This window comes from Epinephelus lanceolatus, chromosome 10 (genome assembly GCF_041903045.1).
Source record: "Epinephelus lanceolatus isolate andai-2023 chromosome 10, ASM4190304v1, whole genome shotgun sequence".
Lineage (NCBI taxonomy): Eukaryota > Metazoa > Chordata > Actinopteri > Perciformes > Serranidae > Epinephelus > Epinephelus lanceolatus.
In genome coordinates this window covers 18,635,327-18,655,084 of record NC_135743.1, presented here as the reverse complement: position 1 = coordinate 18,655,084, position 19,758 = coordinate 18,635,327, and the positions used below count along the sequence as shown (strand labels likewise).

The following is a 19,758-nucleotide window of genomic DNA, read 5'->3' as shown; positions in this document are numbered from 1 at the left end:
CAAATGAATAGATGTCCAGTAAATGTGTTATATTGTGACATTTACATTGCTATTATCAAGCTGTAATTCCTTTTATTTTAGAAGTAAATGACACATGATGAACCTTTGACCACTTTGGAGGACTCCGGCGATGAGCCTAAATCGAGTTCAAGACACCCAAGGAAGATCCTTTTTAGTTTTCATGGAGGGACTTTAATTAATGGTGTGGGCAGGTACAGCTTTGACGTAGACATAATGATGGGTAATGGTTTGGTTATGGTAGGCTACTAAGCTTTACGGGTACGGACAGTTGTGGATTTTCAAAAAGGGACCTTCTGGGACCCTCTTGATGGTTCAAGGACATCAAGTGTCCTTGAACCTAAGAGCAAACCTGACAGACATGAGGTGTGGCATTCGCTCAGTGCCTTGCTCAGAGAGAGGGAGAGGTCTGCACAGCCGGAACATCCAGAGACGTCTGAGCCACCTATGAAAAGACCAGCTCTCATGCTTGCCCCAGTCTCTTTGTCTGATAAAGAGGAGGACTGTATTGAGAAATACAGGGCAGAGCCCATTATTGGCATGGAGGACTGTCCCCAGCCGGTGTGGTCCAAACATGATGGGGCACACAGCCAGATGGCCTGCCTTGCACACAAGTACCTGGCAACACTTGCCACATCCGTACCATGTGAGGGGTTATTTTTACTGTTTGGGCATGTTGTTCAGAAGAAGCGAGCTGCCCTGTTGTCCAAAAATGTAAACAGGCTTGTCTGTTTGGGCAACTGGCTAAGTGCAAAGACACAGAAGTAATGGGAACAACCCATTTACTGTATGTTGTAGTTCTTTTCATTTGTGGTGTTTCTATGTTCATTTTGTCAGGAAATAAATGAGGAGGAAGGAGGCTGGGCTGCTCAGCCTCTGCTGATTGCAATAGAAGAGCAAAGAGATAGAAGTATAGACTGTTTTATCCAAAGAAATGGAAGTACAAACTATAGCCTAACTGCACTATATACCAGAGTCCTAGCTCTGTTTCATACTCCCCACTGTTACATGCACACTTTATTTTCTGTAATTCCTTCTTTGTATCACCCTGTCTTGATCCCACTCTGTAGAAGGGGATGTTTTTGTGAGCATTTATTTTCCCATGTAACGTTATAGACACAATTACATTGTATGAGATTATTTGCTTTAAGTGTGAATGATCCCAGAAATGATCTTTAAATGATGGAAAATTTAACTGACCAATGTACGTGTTAATGTGATGCATGAGGTTGAGCTGCTTAAAGAAAAAATGGGATATTTATTTACAAGTGACAAGTTGGACACCACACTGTGTTAGTATTATAAAGTAATGTTAGATTCAGTATGTCCATCTGTTGTTGCTTGTCAGACTTGAGTTTTCCATGGTATACTTTCAGCATATTTTTTGAGCATGCAGTACCTTTGAGGTTATTCTAGAGAATATTCTGGGCTGTATTTGTCATTGTTTGGATTGTTTCAATAATAATAAACATACATTTGCATAAAGCAAGCATATTTGTCCACTCCCATGTTGATAAGAACATTAAAAACTTGAAAAATATCCCTTTAAGGTGCATTTAGAACAGATAAAAATTGTGATTAATATGTGATTAATCACAAATTAATTATGGACAGTCATGCAATTAATTGTGATTAAATATTTTAATTGATTGACAGCCCTAAAAAACATGTACCCATAATTACAACTCACACATTTAAGTTATTTTGGCACATTGAAATTTACATTTACTCAGTTGAAATAATGACAACTCATACAGTTAAGTTGAAATTCAATAACTCAGTATGTTAAGTTGGAGTAAATTTAAGACAGAAGTTGTTATGACTTATTGGTCATACATTGATGGTTCATCAGCTCAGTGTGGTTGTACTGACTTGCCGTGTCTATATTTGTTTTTAAATATGTGCAACGTCCTGTTTTTGTTTTTATTTGCATCAGACTTATCATTCTGTACAATAAAAGAAATAAAAAACATTCAAAAAAAGGAATTTCTGTTTCTTACAGTAAAAAAGATTGAATTCCTCCTGTGCTCTGCTGCTGTTTTTATACACTGTAAATGAAATAGAAATAAAGTTTCTTTTTAAAGTACTACAGTACCCATGAGCCTCAGCAGCCACTGCCATGGAGATGGCTCCCTCCAATTAATTAAATTTTGTTTTGACCACTAATATAAGTTTTGTAGATGTTTTTTATTTGAAAAACAGTGAGCCACCTTGTGTCATGATTAACATAGCGCTGCAGTTTTTAACATCAAATTTCTGATGTAAAGTGGTGTTACTCTGTATGTTTAGGACCAGAGGTGCAGAAATAGGTGTCCAGAAGGCAATTAATGTGCCATATTTTCCTCTGCAGACAAGAGCTGCCTCCATATATACCTCACTTGGCACCAGAACAGCACATAGCAAAATTCAATTACAATAGCCAGGTATCAACCTGTAGAGGGCGGCCACTATGCATATTTTAACACAATATGTAGAATACTTTACACTCAAATGTGAAGATTTAGACCTGACTCAGTCAACAACACTACTAAATACCCATATACATTGCTTTTCAACTGGAAAAAAAAGTGGTTAGGGGGTTTAGTTACTTTTTAAGTTTCCACCCCCACACGCACTTTTATACTTTGCCCACCATGTGTCAATGTTTTTCCTTTTGAATGCAGTTTTTCTTGGTTTTGAGGAAATAAAAACAAAAATAAAAACATGTTTCTCCTGCAGTGTAAACACTTGCTACCATTCAGAGTGAAGGGTGAGTTCAGCAGACATCACGTCACAGATGAGATCAAAGTTCTGATTGGTCCTGATTTTGTGCAGTTGTCCTCCTATTCCTTTTTCACATATAAAATATCTCATTAAAAACTGTTACAGTGTGAGAAAATGACTCTAAAATACATATACAACTTCTTTTTCAGCAACTAATTTAATCAAAAACATACTCAGCCACTAAATGAAATACTGTACTACAATTATGTGCTTGTGATTTTACACTGTAAGGGTTTTATTGGAAATATAGGGCTCAAAAGAGCATGTGACTTCGCAATGCATTGTGTGTAACCAGCGCCATTTTTACGGGCAAATTGTTTTGTTTACATTGCGTTGCGCCGGGAGAGAGACGTGAAGCGAGAGATTTAAATGGACTGGGCAAATCTTTAAGGGCTCGTGGGCAAGCAAACTTTGGGTGGGTGCAGGACCTCCGAAATTTACGCCTTAAAGAGAAGACCGTCGTCATTTCAGAGGTATGTAAACTTTACAGGCCTCACTGTGTCCCACCTCCGTGTGGTGCTGCCTGTTTGCTTGCTTAACATATCTTGGTGTCTGCTGGACCAATTTATTTCAAACAAAAAATATTTTGAAGCCTAAATTCCACTCTTCATTTATGTGGTAAATATGTATGGGCTTCTTGGTTATTCCAGAATTAGGGGCATTTTCACACCATAAATCTCTAACTCTCCATCGTCATACATGGGTGGGCACAACACGGTGTTTATCTTTATTTTTTACTTTCACTTCTTAACCACAATTTAGGACAAGTTTACTCCTGTGGAGACAACTGAGAAACAATGTTTTTAGTGACATCAAGATGTGTAGTTTTGTTTTCTTTTTTTAAAAACGGGATTAAAAGTCCTGACTGCACAGCTGTGTTAGATTTGTCCCTAGTTCTATTTCAGCCCATCGATCTTCTTCCTGTAGCGATCGTGAGAACGATTGTGGCAGTTAATGACACAGCAAGTCTGCACCATTTTCAAACGACACAGTTACTTTTAAAATGCTAAAACAACAACAGAACACAAGCGTAGCATCGCGAAACATAAACAACTTTCCAATTGCCCGCAAAGCCCACAATGCATTGCAGTTTTTCCACCTCCGCTACGTTTACCCTTTTGAGCCCTATAAGAAACGAAGAAATGTGAACTCCTGACAAATTACCCTGACTGATCAATGTATTTTCTAGGTTTATATCCTCTCCTACTGTAATTTCCTCTCACTCTTGTGGGTCTACAGGTTTGATCTTGATGTGGATGCCATTGGAGGAGTGGAGTGTAATTTTGTGAATCAGCTTGGGTTTCTGAGTGGGGTCCTCGATCAGGTGGTACCTCCTCAGCGTCAGGGCTGTCATCACTTTCAGCACATTCATGGCAAAGTTCTGCCCGATGCAATTTCTGAGGGAGGAAAAGAGCAAAAGTGTACTTTCAATCAAGAACACAAGAGGGCAGCAGCATGTCAGAGCAGTGATATTTCATCCTTTGCACTAGACGGAAAAAACAAGGGTTGTTCTATGATCAAGGAAATCAGTCGGCACAAGAAATGAAGCTTTGCGTTAGTTCACGCAGGACATGGAAGTCCCACAACAAGGCGGTCCATTTAATAATGGCCTCCTACTCACTGATACCTACTACACTAATGCTGCCACACACCGCTGCTGCTGGCAAAGCTTTGCCTCCTCCACCCAAGCCTCCACCTTTCTGATTCAGAGTCCAAACATGGCTTAACCTTTAAGGGTATTGTATGTCTTGCTTGGGCCCACTCTTGTGCACCCTGGGGGTGGTGGTGGTGGTGGTAGGGGGGTTCTGCATTGCGCTCCCTGTATTGCTTTAGCATGCTGCTTGTCTGATCCAGGGAGCAACTTCAGAGTGGAGCCATCAGCGCCAAGAATAACTGTTTTTCTATTTGTTGCAATAAATTGTTCAATCTATGACGAGGGAGTTCCTGACTGAATTATCATTATTGTTGAATGTCGACTGACATAATATGGACAAAAAGATGTGGTGATAGTTTGAAGCTTCATTCATAACTTTGAGACTCCAACTCTTCCTTACTCTTTTTTGCATGTTTATTCTTAAATTGGTATCTCTTGCAGCGACACTATTATTAGTGCTGTTATATTATTTGTAGAATTAAAATTTCAGTGGTGGCTGGATTGGTTGCTTCTTGCATGATCCGAACATTTCCAGTAACTCCAGCATTAAAAAGTAAAAAAAAAAAAAAAAAAAGTCAAGATTTATTGAAAATATACGTAGATGTAATCATTTCCAAAATGCACAGGATGTTTTTATCTGAAGAAATATTCTGCTTCAGTCAGAATTTGTTGGCATTAAACCCTCAAAAACACTTCCACTGCGGTCAAAAAACTTTGCTTTCCTGCTTGCCACACACAACAGGAGGGTTTTTTTCCCACCGTTGAGTGGGTTTTTTTGAGGAGTTTTTCCTTATTGGCTGTGAGGGTCCAAAGGACAGAGGGATGTCGTATGCTGTTAAGCCCTCTGAGGCAAATTGTGATTTGTGAAATTGGGTTTTATAAATAAAATTGAATTGAACCTGTATTAACAGGGCAGTCTGAAAGCACGCTTGGCAAGTGTGTTGCTGGAGATTCAAGGACATGCAGTGTTGGATTTGGTGCAGGGGACATGCAACTCGTTCACTATTAATAATATTTGAATAAATGGGAAAACAATGCTCTGTGCATCAGCGGGGACGTGGCTTCAAGGCTGAATTGATGCTGGGTATACTAACATCACAACCAAACTCTTGATCACTTCCCTAAAGTCAAGAAGCAGAGGCAGATAGCCTACATGAACAGTGCCTCTCTGCTGTCGCAACTCAAATTGTGAAGGTTTGCCTTTTTTTTTTGGTTTTTCTAAAAAAACACCCTCCCTCTCTAGTTCTTAGGGAATCAGTCACACGATGTCAGGTCAGGACAAACCTTGGCCCAGCAGAGAAGGGAATGAATGCATGAGGCGACCTTTTGGAAGCATTCTCTGGTAGGAAACGCAGTGGGTCAAAGACCTGTGTTAACACAAGACAGAAAAAGCAATGTCAGTAAATTCCACATTTAATTTAATGACTTCGTTTATGACATGTAACCTCAGCGCTGTCTTTTGATGCCCAGGTTAATTACAGTAAGTGGTGCAATCCTGCTTTGCCCCCCCCCCCCCCATAAAGTGCGGATATCAGATATTACTATGACTTTGACAGGAACTTTTTATATCCTGTGAGTCTCTGCATGGGAGTTCTACCAACCTAACACTCTGCAACGACATTCAGTGTGCTCACTGTCAGAGCTTGACAAAATGAGCAACAGAAGCAAAAGGACGACAGCCACTGAGGCTTTGGAACATATTTATGATCACAACAGTGAAACAGAGGCAGATGTGTCTGAAGATGAAGACCATCTTGAGATGCATTCTAATAATGACGATTTGGATTCTGAGCCATCAGATGAGGAAACAGATTTTCCTATTGCTCCAACCAAGACAATGATGTCAAAAAATGGCGAGATACAGTGGTCCTCATCTCCCAGTATACCTTAGGTTATTGTCTGCTTAAAACATAATGAAGACAGTGTCAGGGCAACTTTGACTTGTGTCAAAGACATTAAGTCAGCTTTTATGCCAGTCATTCCCAGTTTGATAGAGAAAATGGCTCATTTGGGTTGAATTTAAGTGAACACGACAATGTGACCTTTGACATTGTGGATATAAAATGTCATCACTTCATCTTATTAGACATTTGTGTGAAATTTTGTCATAAATAGCATATAAATTCTTCAGTTATGGCCAAAAACATGTTTTGGGAGGTCACAGTGACCTTTGATCTTCGACAACCAAATTCTAATCAGCTCATTCTTGAGTCCAAATGGACATTTGTGCCAAATTTGAGAAAACTCCCTTAAAGCCTTCTTGAGATACCACATTCATTATCCATCCATTATCCATTATACCACATCCATTACATCTGTAATGGCTGAATGCTGGCTGGTTATAAGTGTAGACACGGATAGGCTGCAAATGAATTGCCTTTCGGGGACCGATAAAGTTGTCTGAATCTGAATCTGAATTCATGAGAATGAAACTGACACAAGGTCACAGTGACCCTGACCTTTTTGTTATTATTTATTTATTTTTTCTTTCCATTTTTCTTCCTTTTAAAAAAAAAAATTACATCAGGATGGGGGGTGAGGGAGGTGAGGGGATCTGTTGGGGATGGGGGGGCTCTGCTTTTAACACGTAAAGCACTTTGTGCTACATTTTATTGTATGAAAAGTGCTCTATAAATAAAGAATGACTGATTGATTGACATTTGCCAACCAAATGCTAATCACTTCATCCTTGAATAAAACTGGACCTTTGTGCCAAATTCTAAAAAAATTCTTCATGGAATTCTTGAGATATTGTGTTCACAATACTACGATGGATGGACAGATGAACGGATGAACGGACAACCCAAAAACATCATGCCTAGTAAAATAAAGTAAAAAAAAAAGACAAAACAAAACAAAAAAACAGAAATGGCGCAACATTTGTGATGCTGTAAACGCCGTGTCAGCACAGGGACGCACAGTATCTGAAATTACAGTAATCGTGTGAAGTCTGATGGCTGGTGGCTGCTTGCTCTGCTGCCATTCAGCGGCTAATAAGCGGAGCTAACTACTAACAGCCAATGCTGCAATTAACAAACTCCACAAATTCATTCAACACTTCCGCCATCCACAGTCAGACACACAGACTATTTACTGGAGTTCACCAGCCTGTCCCTCATGCCGCACTGAAGGTAAGTACAAGCACAGCCAATCTTGGCTTTCAACATCCGGTAGTCCACAACTAACATTTTCATCATATCTAGTGTCATTAACAAAAATGAAACACAGATTTCATATGACTTTGTTTTATCAAGATCTATTCGAAGCTAATCATTGTTTCATTTTTGTCATTAAAAAAGGTTGTTGATGAAAAATTTTCAAAAACGAAAAAGCCATGTGTTTGTTAGAATTTTTTGGTTAGTGAAACATGGATGGTTATACATGTACCAACACTGCAGGAGCATGTTTCCTATACCTGAGGAGGGTTAATCTTTGATTCATGTAGTAAGCGGGTGATAGGTGAGCTTTCATGTCAAAAACATCTGCTTAGAATAAAATCATCTTGACTTACATCAGGGTTTTCCCAGACAGTTTCATTTCTGTGAATCGCATACACATTTATTCCAATGTGACAACCTACAAATAAAAAAAAAAAGGTGTGTTTGGGTTTAGGATTATGCAGTGACTGTACAACAAAGTATATAGATACAAATACACCAATACTTAATCTATGTGAGTATAAGACACAGTGTTTTACCAATCAAAACATGTAGGTTAAAGGATTATTTGTGCTGTGTGTTGCTCAAGGCTGATTTGTAATACAAAACCAAGGCCATGTTGACCTGACCTCTGTTCTGGCAATGAAATAATAAAAAGTTAATATTTTACCAGTGGGGTAGAAGATTTACTCAACAGTAGGCTATTGTATCAATATGAACTTTCCAAAAACATTAAGAACAAACCTTTTGGTAAAGTCCTTTCATCATAAAAGGTCACGGGTTTCGTGGTCTTTCTGGATATCATCGGTACAGGAGGGTAAAGGCGAAGGGACTCTTTGATGCACATTGTGGTGTATGGAATTTTACTGAGATCCTTCCTTGAAATAGGACAGGTGTGCATTAGGTTTAAATATTCTATAAAAAAGTGACTGCCTAAAGCTCACCTAATCCAGCTGTTGTGACACAGAGTGGCACTGACTTGCATTGCACCTTGGGTTTCAACAGGTAAATTACCACTCCATGGTGTCCTTGCCATCCAGGGCTTGAATGATCTCCTCCCTGCACATCTTCTGGTGTTCTGGGTGGCAGGCCAGACAGTAGAGGATGAAAGACATGCCACTGGCTGTGGTGTCATGGCCCTCAAACATGAAGGTGTCCACTTCTGCTCGTATGTCTTCATCTGATAAACCCTGCTGGTTCTCATCCTGAAGATGAGAGAAAAAGACAAATACAAAAGAATACAGTAGGCACAGTCACTCTCTACTCCATTTGTAAAGCTACACTTACATGTACACAACAAGTACTTTATTGTACTTTATTGTACAACAAAACCACAATAAAGGAGCATAATAAAAGAAGGTAAGAGATATTGCAACAAAAAAACTAGTATGAAGTCAGAATGTATCCTAGTATTTTCCTGCGATTTAAATGACACATTATTCAGTCAGTAACATGTGCCTACATAGGTGGGTTCACAACACCCTTACACTCTGCCTTTTACATTCACAAGGACACATGGATGGATTCAGGGTGGGTGAAATAATACATGATTCTTAAGGAAAATATTATTAAATTCACTTACTTATAAACATAACAGAGGGCAGAGCTGCAGAGCCGCAGTCTGACTCCCCATTAAGTGAGGTGCTGTGCAGATTTACGAGGAGCAGGATGACTTCATTGATTATTTCAGAATCTTAAAGTTTAGTTTTGAGTTTTGCTGCTTAAATGTCCCATGACATTTGCTGCAGTAACATTACTGCTCTGACTGCATTGCTCTCAGCAGAAAACCACTCATTTCTCCAGTTGGCCGAATCCACCTTGTAAACAGCAGTGCGGCAGGTGCAGGAACACCTGCTTTTGAAGGGAATCGGAGATGACACTCTGACTGGTTGAATTCACAACACACCTATGATCAATTAAGGGACTAAATACAACCCCTTGGCCAGTTGCACCTTACTTTGTGCCCAGATTATGTGGCTTGGAGTGGAGTTGGACACATTTTCAGGGTGCTTTCAGACCTAGAGTTTGCTTGCTTTGGTCTGAATCAGGGACTAATTTTGTTAAAAAGTTGCATAATTGTCTAGAGTTGGTTCATATTCTCACGGCAGCGGACCGGATAAAATGCCTGTGCGAGAAAGTTGCTCTTAATGTGCAATTGCTGTGCTCACACCTGCCCAAATGAACTGCACTTTGGGGCAAACGAACTTGAGTTCAATTGAAACGAACTAAACAGGGCAGGTGTGAAAGCACCCTGAATGCACTTGCGCCATGTGCTCTAGATTGTTTAACTAGGGTCCAGTCAACCAATTCAATCAATTTTATTTACAAAGCCCAATAGCACAAATCACAATTGCCTCAGAGGGCTTTCCAGGAAATGACATCCCTCTGTCCTTGGACCCTCACAGCAGATAAGGGAAAACTCTCCAAAAAACCTTTTAACAAGGAAAAAAAAATGGTAGAAACCTCAGGAAGAGCAACTGAGGAGGGATCCCTCTTCCAGGAGGGACAGAGGTGCAATAGATGTCGAGTGTACCGAACAGATGAACATAATACACTTGAGTGTGTCTTAAAAAATTAATTCACTGGGGCATCGGTAGTGTAGTGGATAGTGCCGGCGCCCCATGTACAGAGGCAATGCCTCGCTGCAGCGGTCGCAGGTTCATCTCTGGTTTGCAGCCCTTTGCTGCATGTCAACCCCCACTCTCTCTCTCTCAGCCCATTTCAATCCATCCGTCCATTAAAGGCAAAAAGCAAAAAAAAAATCTAAAAAAAAAAAAAAATTCACACAACAGTGTGTATTTTGGAGTTGGAAGCAGCAATGATACACCATGCTGTACCTGAGTTACAGAGGTGTTATTGGGTATTAGGTTATTGTGTCTTACTGAGATTAACTCAAGAGAGCCTGCCTATTGCCTTTGTATCAGTGTTCATTGAAATGCCAAACATGCACGTTTCCTATTGCACTGGGATTTTGCCACTTGGATATTACGTCAAATTATCTCTTTTATAGTCTCGTTTTTTTATTTTTTTATTTGATACAACATTGTTTTATTGTCTTTATGGTCTTTGTCCTTTTTTATTATAATACATGTTGGTGTGGTTGTCCCTGTTGTCTTATGTATAGTGTGCTGTTTTAAACCCTGGCTGCACAGTTACTCTGAGCTTAAAGTGCTAAATGCCTTGATGGCTGTACATCTGTTTGCTGTTTGATTGCTGCTACTTGAAGGCTGTTTATGCTTTAAATGTTAAACTGTTATTCTTACCATTTTTAAATTATTTTCACTTTTTCACTTTATGTTTTGACAGTTTGTACACAACTGCATCTTCGACTGAGACATTGGTGAAATCACTCTGACAATCTGATTGGCAGTTCAGCTCACGAGAAGAGAAATGGAAATGAGGATGTAAACAAACAGCTAAAGTCAAGGAAGTGTAAGATTGAGACAAACTTGTTCTTGTTCTTGAGCTCTTCAGCAGAAACGGTTTGTAATTTTTTTTGCTGTCATTCTGCTTAAAGGAACCTTTGCGCGGAGAACAACAAAGATGGCGATTCAGCTCAATGTCCCTTTTTTTTCTTTTTTTTTTTTTTACACTGGGTTGTGTTAATAATATGCTAACTGGCTAGCTAGCGTCATATATCACCACTGCCCACTGTCATTAAGAATTACTTCCTCTTACGCGGGGGCACAACCCATGTCCTAGTTGGCTGTTGGCTGTTGGCTGTAGTCGTTGCAGTCTGTTCAAGTGCAACATTTTGGCTGAGACACAGGTGACGTGACGCAGCACAGCAGTCAACCTTTGCCATCCCTTGTTCTTTGCTGTCGGTTTGGTGTGTCTGGGCCTTAAATGTTTGTGACTTGTTACCATTGTCACAACAATGAGCAAAGTGAGAATGTCTAACTCCATAAATCAGTAAACTGAATCTGAAATCACACAACATACTCTTGCTAAGAGAAGGATGTCCAGAAAGTCCAAGTTTCTTTTGGCCTGTATGTGTTCCAGCTCCTTCTCCTCCTTTAGTTCTTCTTTCCTCTTTCTTATGACCGCCTCTTCAAAAGACAAGATCAACCATACCCATAGTTTAGTGTATAATGCACACTGATCAAATTCAGTTTAACTGATAGTAGCAATAGTTTCAAATTATCATTAATCTAAGTATGTGTGAAGATCTTACCTGTATGATCATGAGCCACTCTACATGCTTTTCTGTATCTGAAACCATGTGGGCTGAGGTAGAAAATCAGGTCATTGTGGTATGGAAATGTCCTGAACCGCAGGTTAATCAAATAACTGAGCTCATAAACTGCCTTGATGTATGCATTACTTCCACTGAAATGAGAACATAGGCAAACATTAAAAACTGAGTTTCCCAGACAGCTAAAGCTTTACACAACTGAAAGCACAGTTCTGAACTTGTGAATGGCATGAAAAAGTTTGTATTGACTCACCCCTTGGTCTGACAGTTGCTGCTGTAGCTGAAAGCACACTTTAAGATGGTGTCCAGTGACATAAGGCTCACATGTTCGAACAATTCAAAGGACTCGCCAGTGTTTGCATAACTTTCCCATTTGTCCTGGCAACAGTGAGAGAACAGAAGTTACATCTCTGCAGGAGATGGAAAAACTCATTCAACTTTGACACAACATTTGTCATCTAGACGGCCTAAAGGTCTTTTTGTTCTTAACATTACTTCACCATTATGGTTTTTGATAATTCACTGTAATTGTGATTCACACGTCTAAACTGTCATATACATACCAACATCGTTTTAACAGAGTCTGCCATCAGTTTAGTGTATGGTTTCAAAACATCATAATGGAAACCTGGGGTCAAGAGCCTTCTGTTCCGAAACCACCTTTCACCCTTTGAAACCAATAAACCTTTACCTGAAGACAGACAGTATGTGTGTCAGTCAGTAAAACATCTCTGTAATAAGACAAAATATGTTGTAGGAGAAGGACAAATCAGTCTTACCAATCCAAGACTGAATAAACTTATATCCTAATTCATCTTTTGCCTCTGTAAGGAGACAAACAAATCAATAAAAATATTGTTATATTGACTTTTGGTTGTAAAATGGAGCCAATGGTCCTATAGGAGATAATGAAAAGCACTGAGTTGACCATACTGTTATAATCATAGCTCACACACCTGTTGTTGCATATATAGTCTTCACATAATCTGGATGTTGAATGTTGAGGAAACAAACAAAGGGACCACTCCACACTGGGACAGTGTAAGAGTACTGCCTTCCCCATCCCACAATCCTATCCAGAACGTTTCCATCTTTTTTGAACTGAAAAAACAATGAAAAAGGTTAACCACATATTTCATTCCTGTAACCTCGGAGAACAACTTGTTACCGACTGAACTGATGTTTACTAACCACATGTTCTTAATGTGCAAAAGTAGAGAAACAACATAAAAAAAATACTCAGTTACAACCAGTCACGTTGCAGTTACCGTTTACATTCATCGCTCCTGAGATATCATAGTGAATAATGGCCAGCCAAGTGTTTGTTCAGAACGTTTGATGTCACAGTGAAATTGACCTTTGACCGTTTGGATATAAAATGTCATCACTTCATCATTTTATCCTATTAGACATTTGTGTGAAATTTTGTCATAATTAGCGTAAGAATTCTTGACTAATGGCCAAAAACAGGTTTTGTGGGACACGGTGACTTTTGACCACCAAATTCTAATCAGTTCATTACTAAGTGTAGGTGGACGTTTGTGCCAAATTTGAAGAAATTCCCTCCAGGCATTCTTGAGATATTTGAGATATTACGTTCACAAGAATGCAATGGACGAAGTCACAGTGACCTTTTACCACTGAATTCTAATCTGTTAATCCTTGACTCAAAGTCAATGTTTGGGCCAAATTTGAAGAAATTCCCTCAAGCTTAATGTGAGATATCGCAAGAATGAGACAGACAAGGTCACAGTGACCTTGACCTTTCACCTATGACCACCAAAAACTATTTGGTTCATTGTTGAGTCCAAGTGGACATACGTGCTAGATTTGAAGAAATTCTCACAAGCCGTTCATGAGACATCGAGTTCAAGAGAATTAGATGTTGCAAAGTCACAGCAACCTTGACCTCTGACCACCAAATTCTAATCAGTTCATTCTACAGTCCAAGTGTATGTTTGTGCCAAATTTGAAGACATTAACTCCAGGCATTTTTGAGATATTGCGTTCACAAGAATGCAACGGATGAGGTCACAGTGACCGTGACCTTTGACCCACAAATTCTACTCTCTGAATGTTTTATGAACAGCCCCGGGCTTCTCAGACTCTTATAGCGAGTTACCGCAAGTTACCCATCCTACAGGGGGAACTCATTTAGTGACTTCGCTGGCCACAGCACAGCGTTTCTCCCATTCCTTTCTCACCGTGCACGCACAGGTGTCGGTGCCTCAAGTGATTAAACCTTTGGTAATTAAAATCTATGTGATGCTCACAGCTTTACAAAAAAATACATATATGTGAATGTGCAATAGTTTTGGTAACATAATGTCCAGTCACAGGTTACAGCCTGATGATTAGAGGAGAAATGGCAGAGCATAAAGGTCCAGGTGAAAAAAAAAAAACACAATCATTTAGGATTTTGCTAAAAGAAGGAAATCACCTGTTGATTTATACACAGTATATAGATGCCAGGGTACATTTTATTGTACTTTATTGTTGTATTATGTATTTGGGAGCTGTTTACATGTGTAATTTGTGGTAGATTTTGTTTGATTTTTCTACTACTATTGTATACACAATCTGAATGTCACTCTGAGTCACTGTTGTTGTTTACAAACGAAAGAAATGAGAGATAATTTTTGTTTATTTTTTACCGAATATTTAAAGGTGAACTGTTAAAAAAAAAAAAATCTTTTTTACTAATTTGTCATATCGTCAAGAATTTTGTTATCACAAAAATACCCTTAAATATTGTGATATTATTTTAGGGCCATATCACCCATCCCTAATTGAAAGTTATTTTGTGTCAAAACAAAAATGTCCCAACCGACCCCGCTCTCCCTAGGCTACTGAATGGAGTATTGTGAGGCACAGTGAATTAAAAAAATGTGCAATACTGCCAATGATTAGAATGGTATTGGTTATTTTAACCCCTGTCCATTGATGAATCCTGTATACTCTGAGGAAAAACAGTGAAATACTTCATAGATCTGACATTAAGTGTGATGAAATATCTTCTATTACTGTAAAACACTTTGTAATTCTGTTTTGAAAAGTGCAATAAAAATGAAAATATCATCATTGTTATATCAGTTACAGAAAGTTGCACTACTGAGCGCTCGTGACTGAATTACCTCTTTAGCATGTCCAAAAAGCCAGTGTGCTGGTGGTCCTGGAAAAGCTTTGAAGTTGTGGCGCATATCTCTTCTTTGGAGGTACAAGACTGTAACTTTAAAGGCAATGGTAACAAGACAAAGTAGAGCAAACAAGTAATGCATATGAGGCCAGCCCAGCTGATTCCACAAAGCCTTAGCTGACTCCATCTCAGGTGAGTCTGTGCGTCATTGGAGGAAAAACTCTGAACACAACTGAAGGTGACTACAGGCTTGTTGGATATTAACTGTACCTCATCTGAGCAGTGGACGGGATCAGGGGGTGGTGACAAAAACACACAGTCACATCAGATAGCTTCCAGCTGCCTTCAGTGTCTGGTCACAGAAACACTCACATCCTGTTAGATGTGATTCCCATTTATTAAAATGTGATCAGACCCATGTATCAGTTTGTTCCAGGTTTTGTTTTAATTATGACAGAGTAGCCTACTCAAATCCTGTTCATGTTTCAAACTCCATTTTACATGAACTCTCATGGTACATTGCCGTAGGCTCGCTGCGAACAACACTTGACTCTGTAGCTCCTCTTAAAAAGAAGTTAAAAAAGCAAAGAAAGTTCGCTCCTTGGTATAACTCTCAAACCCGTAAGTTAAAACAAATATCACGAAAATCTGAAAGGAATTGGCGATTAACCAAACTGGAAGAATCTCGTTTAATCTGGACAGACAGTCTCAAAACTTATAAGAGGGGCCTCCGCAATGCCAGAGCAAACTATTACTCAGCATTAATAGAAGACAATAAGAACAACCCCAGGTTTCTTTTCAGCACTGTCGCCAGGCTGACTGAGAGTCAGAGCTCTATTGAGCCTTGTATTCCTTTAGCCATTAGCAGTAATGATTTTATGAGCTTTTTTAACGACAAAATTCTAACTATTAGAGGCAAAATTCATGACCTCCTGTCCTCAGATAGTACCTATCTAACCTCAAACACAGCTGTAAAACCTAATATATATTTAGATTGCTTCTCCCCAATTTCTCTTCAAGAATTGACCGCAGTGATTTCTTCATCTAAATCATCAACGTGTCTCTTAGACCCCATCCCAACTAGGCTACTTAAGGAGGTCTTTCCTTTAGTTAATACTCATATATTAGATATGATCAATATATGAGTATTAACAGGCTATGTACCACAGTCTTTTAAGGTAGCTGTAATTAAACCTCTACTAAAAAAGCCCACCCTGGATCCAGAGGTGTTAGCCAACTATAGACCAATATCTAATCTTCCCTTTATGTCAAAGATCCTTGAGAAAGTAGTCGCAGACCAGCTGTGTGATTTTCTCCATGATAATAATTTATTTGAGGAATTTCAGTCAGGATTTTGAGTGCATCATAGCACTGAGACAGCACTAGTTAAAATTACAAATGACCTTCTGATTGCTTCAGACAAAGGACTTGTCTCTGTACTTGTTTTATTAGATCTTCGTGCGGCGTTTGACACAATTGACCATCAAATTCTACTGCAGAGACTGGATCACTTAATTGGCCTAAAAGGTTCTGCACTGAGCTGGTTTAAATCTTATTTATCTGATCGTTTTCAGTTTGTTGACGTTCATAATGAATCATCCTTACGTACCAAAGTTTGTTGTGGAGTTCCGCAAGGTTCTGTGCTCGGACCAATCCTATTTACTCTATATATGCTTCCTTTAGGTAACATCATTAGAAATCACTCTATAAATTTCCATTGTTATGCGGATGATACTCAGTTGTATTTATCGATGAAGCCAGAAGAAAGTAATCAATTAACTAAACTCCATAACTGCCTTAAAGACATAAAAACTTGGATGAGCAGCAATTTCCTGATGTTAAATTCAGACAAAACTGAAGTTATTGTTCTTGGCCCCAAACAACTCAGAGACTCTTTATCTGATGACATAGTTTCTCTAGATGGCATTGCTCTGGCCTCTAGCACTACCATAAGAAACCTCAGAGTAATATTTGATCAAGATTTGTCTTTTAATTCTCATTTAAAACAAACCTCACGGACTGCATTTTTTCATCTGCGTAATATTGCGAAAATAAGGCCTATCCTGACCCGAAAAGATGCAGAAAAATTGGTCCACACTTTTGTTACCTCAAGGCTGGATTACTGTAACTCTCTATTATCAGGTAGCTCTAGTAAGTCCTTAAAAACTCTCCAGCTAATTCAGAATGCAGCAGCACGTGTACTAACAGGAACTAAGAAACGTGATCATATTTCTCCTGTTTTAGCTTTGCTGCACTGGCTCCCTGTAAAATCCAGAATCGAATTTAAAATCCTACTGTTAACTTATAAAGCTCTAAATGGTCAAGCTCCGTCATATCTTAGAGAGCTCATAGCTCATAGTGCCATATTATCCCACCAGAACACTGCGCTCTGAGAATGCAGGGTTACTCGTGGTCCCTAAAGTCTCCAGAAGTAGATCAGGAGCCAGAGCCTTCAGCTATCAGGCTCCTCTCCTTCCTGTTATGGTCCGGAAGGCAGACACCGTCTCCACATTTAAGACTAGACTTAAGACTTTCCTCTTTGATAAAGTTTATAGTTAGGGCTGGCTCAGGCTTGCCCTGTACCAGCCCCTAGTTAGGCTGACTTAGGCCTAGTCTGCCGGAGGACCCCCCTATAATACACCGGGCACCTTCTCTCTCTCTCTCTCTCTCGTATTCTATTACTGCATCTTACTAACTCGGCCATTCTGGATGTCACTAACTCGGCTTCTTCTCCGGAGCCTTTGTGCTCCACTGTCTCTCAGATTAACTCATATCGCAGCGGTGCCTGGACAGCGTGACGTGTGTGGTTGTGTTGCTGCCGTGGTCCTGCCAGATGCCTCCTGCTGCTGCTGCTGCTGCTGCTGCTGTTATCATTAGTCATACTTCTACTGTTATTATACACATATGACTATTGTCACACATGTATACTGCCAGATATTAATACATACTTTCAACATATTGTACCACAGTAGCCAGAACTATAACTATAATATTATTACTTACAATAATGTTGTTGTAAGCTACTGTCATTACCTGCATCTCTCTCTCTCTCTCTCTCTCTCTCTCTCTCTGTCTCTCTCTCTGTCTCATTGTGTCATACGGATTACTGCTAATTTATTATGCTGATCTGTTCTGTACGACATCTATTGCACGTCTGTCCGTCCTGGAAGAGGGATCCCTCCTCGGTTGCTCTTCCTGAGGTTTCTACTGTTTTTTTTCCCCGTTAAAGGGGTTTTTTTGGGGGAGTTTTTCCTTATCCGCTGCGAGGGTCATAAGGACAGAGGGATGTCGTATGCTGTAAAGCCCTGTGAGGCAAATTGTGATTTGTGATATTGGGCTTTATAAATAAAATTGATTGATTGAACTGACTGACATCAGTTTCATATCAGTTTGCTGTTGTACATAAATCAGCTAAGCAGACCAGTCACCCTCAAATAGACCACATAAATACATTAAAAATATTAAACTAACAGTCAAACACAGAGGAAAGATAGATAAATATAGTCAGATATAATCAGGGCTTCACATCTGCACACATCCCAATACCAAGTCTTTGTGTTGCTTAATACTTAACCCTCCATGATGCCATGTTGACTCTAAGTAATAAACCCATTTTTGGCCGTTTGCAGTCACTCAGTACATCCTCAATTATGTTACAGTATCTTAAGTCTTGGGCTGCTGTGAAACTGTGCCTACTTAGGGCAACAAACAAGTCTAATTTTGGGGTGTTTTCATTCACTTTTTTTAAAATTGTCTTTTTGCACTTTGAGCACCGTTTGTTTTTAACTGTTTAACTGTTAATAATGTAACTTTACTCTCTGGAGCCAATGTTCAGTCCCTTTTTGGGGCCCTCCTCACATGGTTCAGCCCCATCAACTCCCCACAAGAACTGTCTGAAAAATGTCTTATTCTGTCATTTTATAATCTGGAAAAATGGATTTACAGTAACAGATGAGTAAAGTTTAATTTTTTAAATTGTGTGATGTACTTTATTTGATAATTAGGACATTGAATTTTTTAAAATTGCAAATGCCAAATTGAGACGTACCGTCTGCAGCCTGCAGTTAGGGGCGGGCTTAGGGGTGGAGTTAAACGTCGATTGTGATTGGTTGAAAGTCGAATCTGGGTGGGGTGAAATGTGATTGGTCGCTAGCAGTATCTCGCCATTTACCGCCGTTTACTTCCATTCACTTGTTTGAAGGTGAAAGAGAGGAGGAAATGTAAAACGTCTCTGCAGGTGTGGACTCAGCAGGCTGTTCATCTTGCTGATTGGATTCAGTAACGTACAGCTGCAGCCTATTTAAAATCACCTGTGCAATGGACAGTGTAACAAACCTGATAAAGCCATGGGTGAAACGTGTTGTTTTGAAGGCTGTTTGGAAGATTTAAGAAGATAAGAAGCAATTCAGCCTCCTTGTGTGCGGTGAATCAACTTTTCTGATCTACTTGATGTCTCCTGCCATCACCTGCACCAAGGACTGAGAGTGCTGTGCACGGGGCATTTACTTTGGAATACATTTAGCCTACTTGTAAGTATTTTGTTAAAGAAACTGTTTAGTTCAGCTGCTTGAAAACTTCAACTGCAAGTTACGGCTAACGTTAACTTAGCTAGTTTGTTTGTTGCTAAGCCACCAGCCTTCAAGGCTGATTGTAGAGGTTAGTGCCTTGCAGGCTGGTTAGAGGATTCATATTCTATAATTTTCATTATTCAGTTAGCTGCCTTCAAGGCTGATTGTAGAGACTAGCCTGCAAGGCACTAATCTCTATGATCAGCCTTGAAGGCTGGTGCCTTATCAACAAACTAGCTAAGCTAATGTTAGCAGTAACTTGCAGT

At 39.5% G+C, this 19,758-nt stretch overlaps 1 protein-coding gene across 1 annotated transcript; it reads right to left on the bottom strand.

The window, feature by feature from the left end:
* Positions 1–1,640: 1,640 nt before the first annotated feature.
* On the bottom strand, positions 1,641–15,194 carry LOC117265840 (cytochrome P450 4B1-like). Its single transcript, XM_033640578.2, has 12 exons — positions 14,923–15,194; positions 12,745–12,889; positions 12,568–12,612; positions 12,352–12,479; positions 12,042–12,166; positions 11,768–11,922; positions 11,536–11,642; positions 8,608–8,798; positions 8,338–8,471; positions 7,947–8,011; positions 5,720–5,802; positions 1,641–4,178 (listed from the first exon to the last, which is right to left on the bottom strand). Exons 1-12 carry the CDS (start codon positions 15,109–15,111, stop codon positions 4,001–4,003), a joined length of 1,545 nt encoding a protein of 514 aa, XP_033496469.1. The 5' UTR covers positions 15,112–15,194; the 3' UTR covers positions 1,641–4,000.
* Between the last annotated feature and the right edge of the window lie 4,564 nt (positions 15,195–19,758).

Bases quoted from the DNA above. Each gene is read 5' to 3' on its own strand.
- LOC117265840 (XM_033640578.2), bottom strand. From the start codon at position 15,111: ATGGAGTCAGCTAAGGCTTTGTGGAATCAGCTGGGCTGGCCTCATATG. The intron at 8,472-8,607 runs GTAATTTACCTG...TCCTATTTCAAG, and splicing joins GGCAAGGACACCATGGAGTG to GAAGGATCTCAGTAAAATTC. The intron at 8,012-8,337 runs GTTTGTTCTTAA...TTTTATTTGTAG, and splicing joins TGAAAGGACTTTACCAAAAG to GTTGTCACATTGGAATAAAT.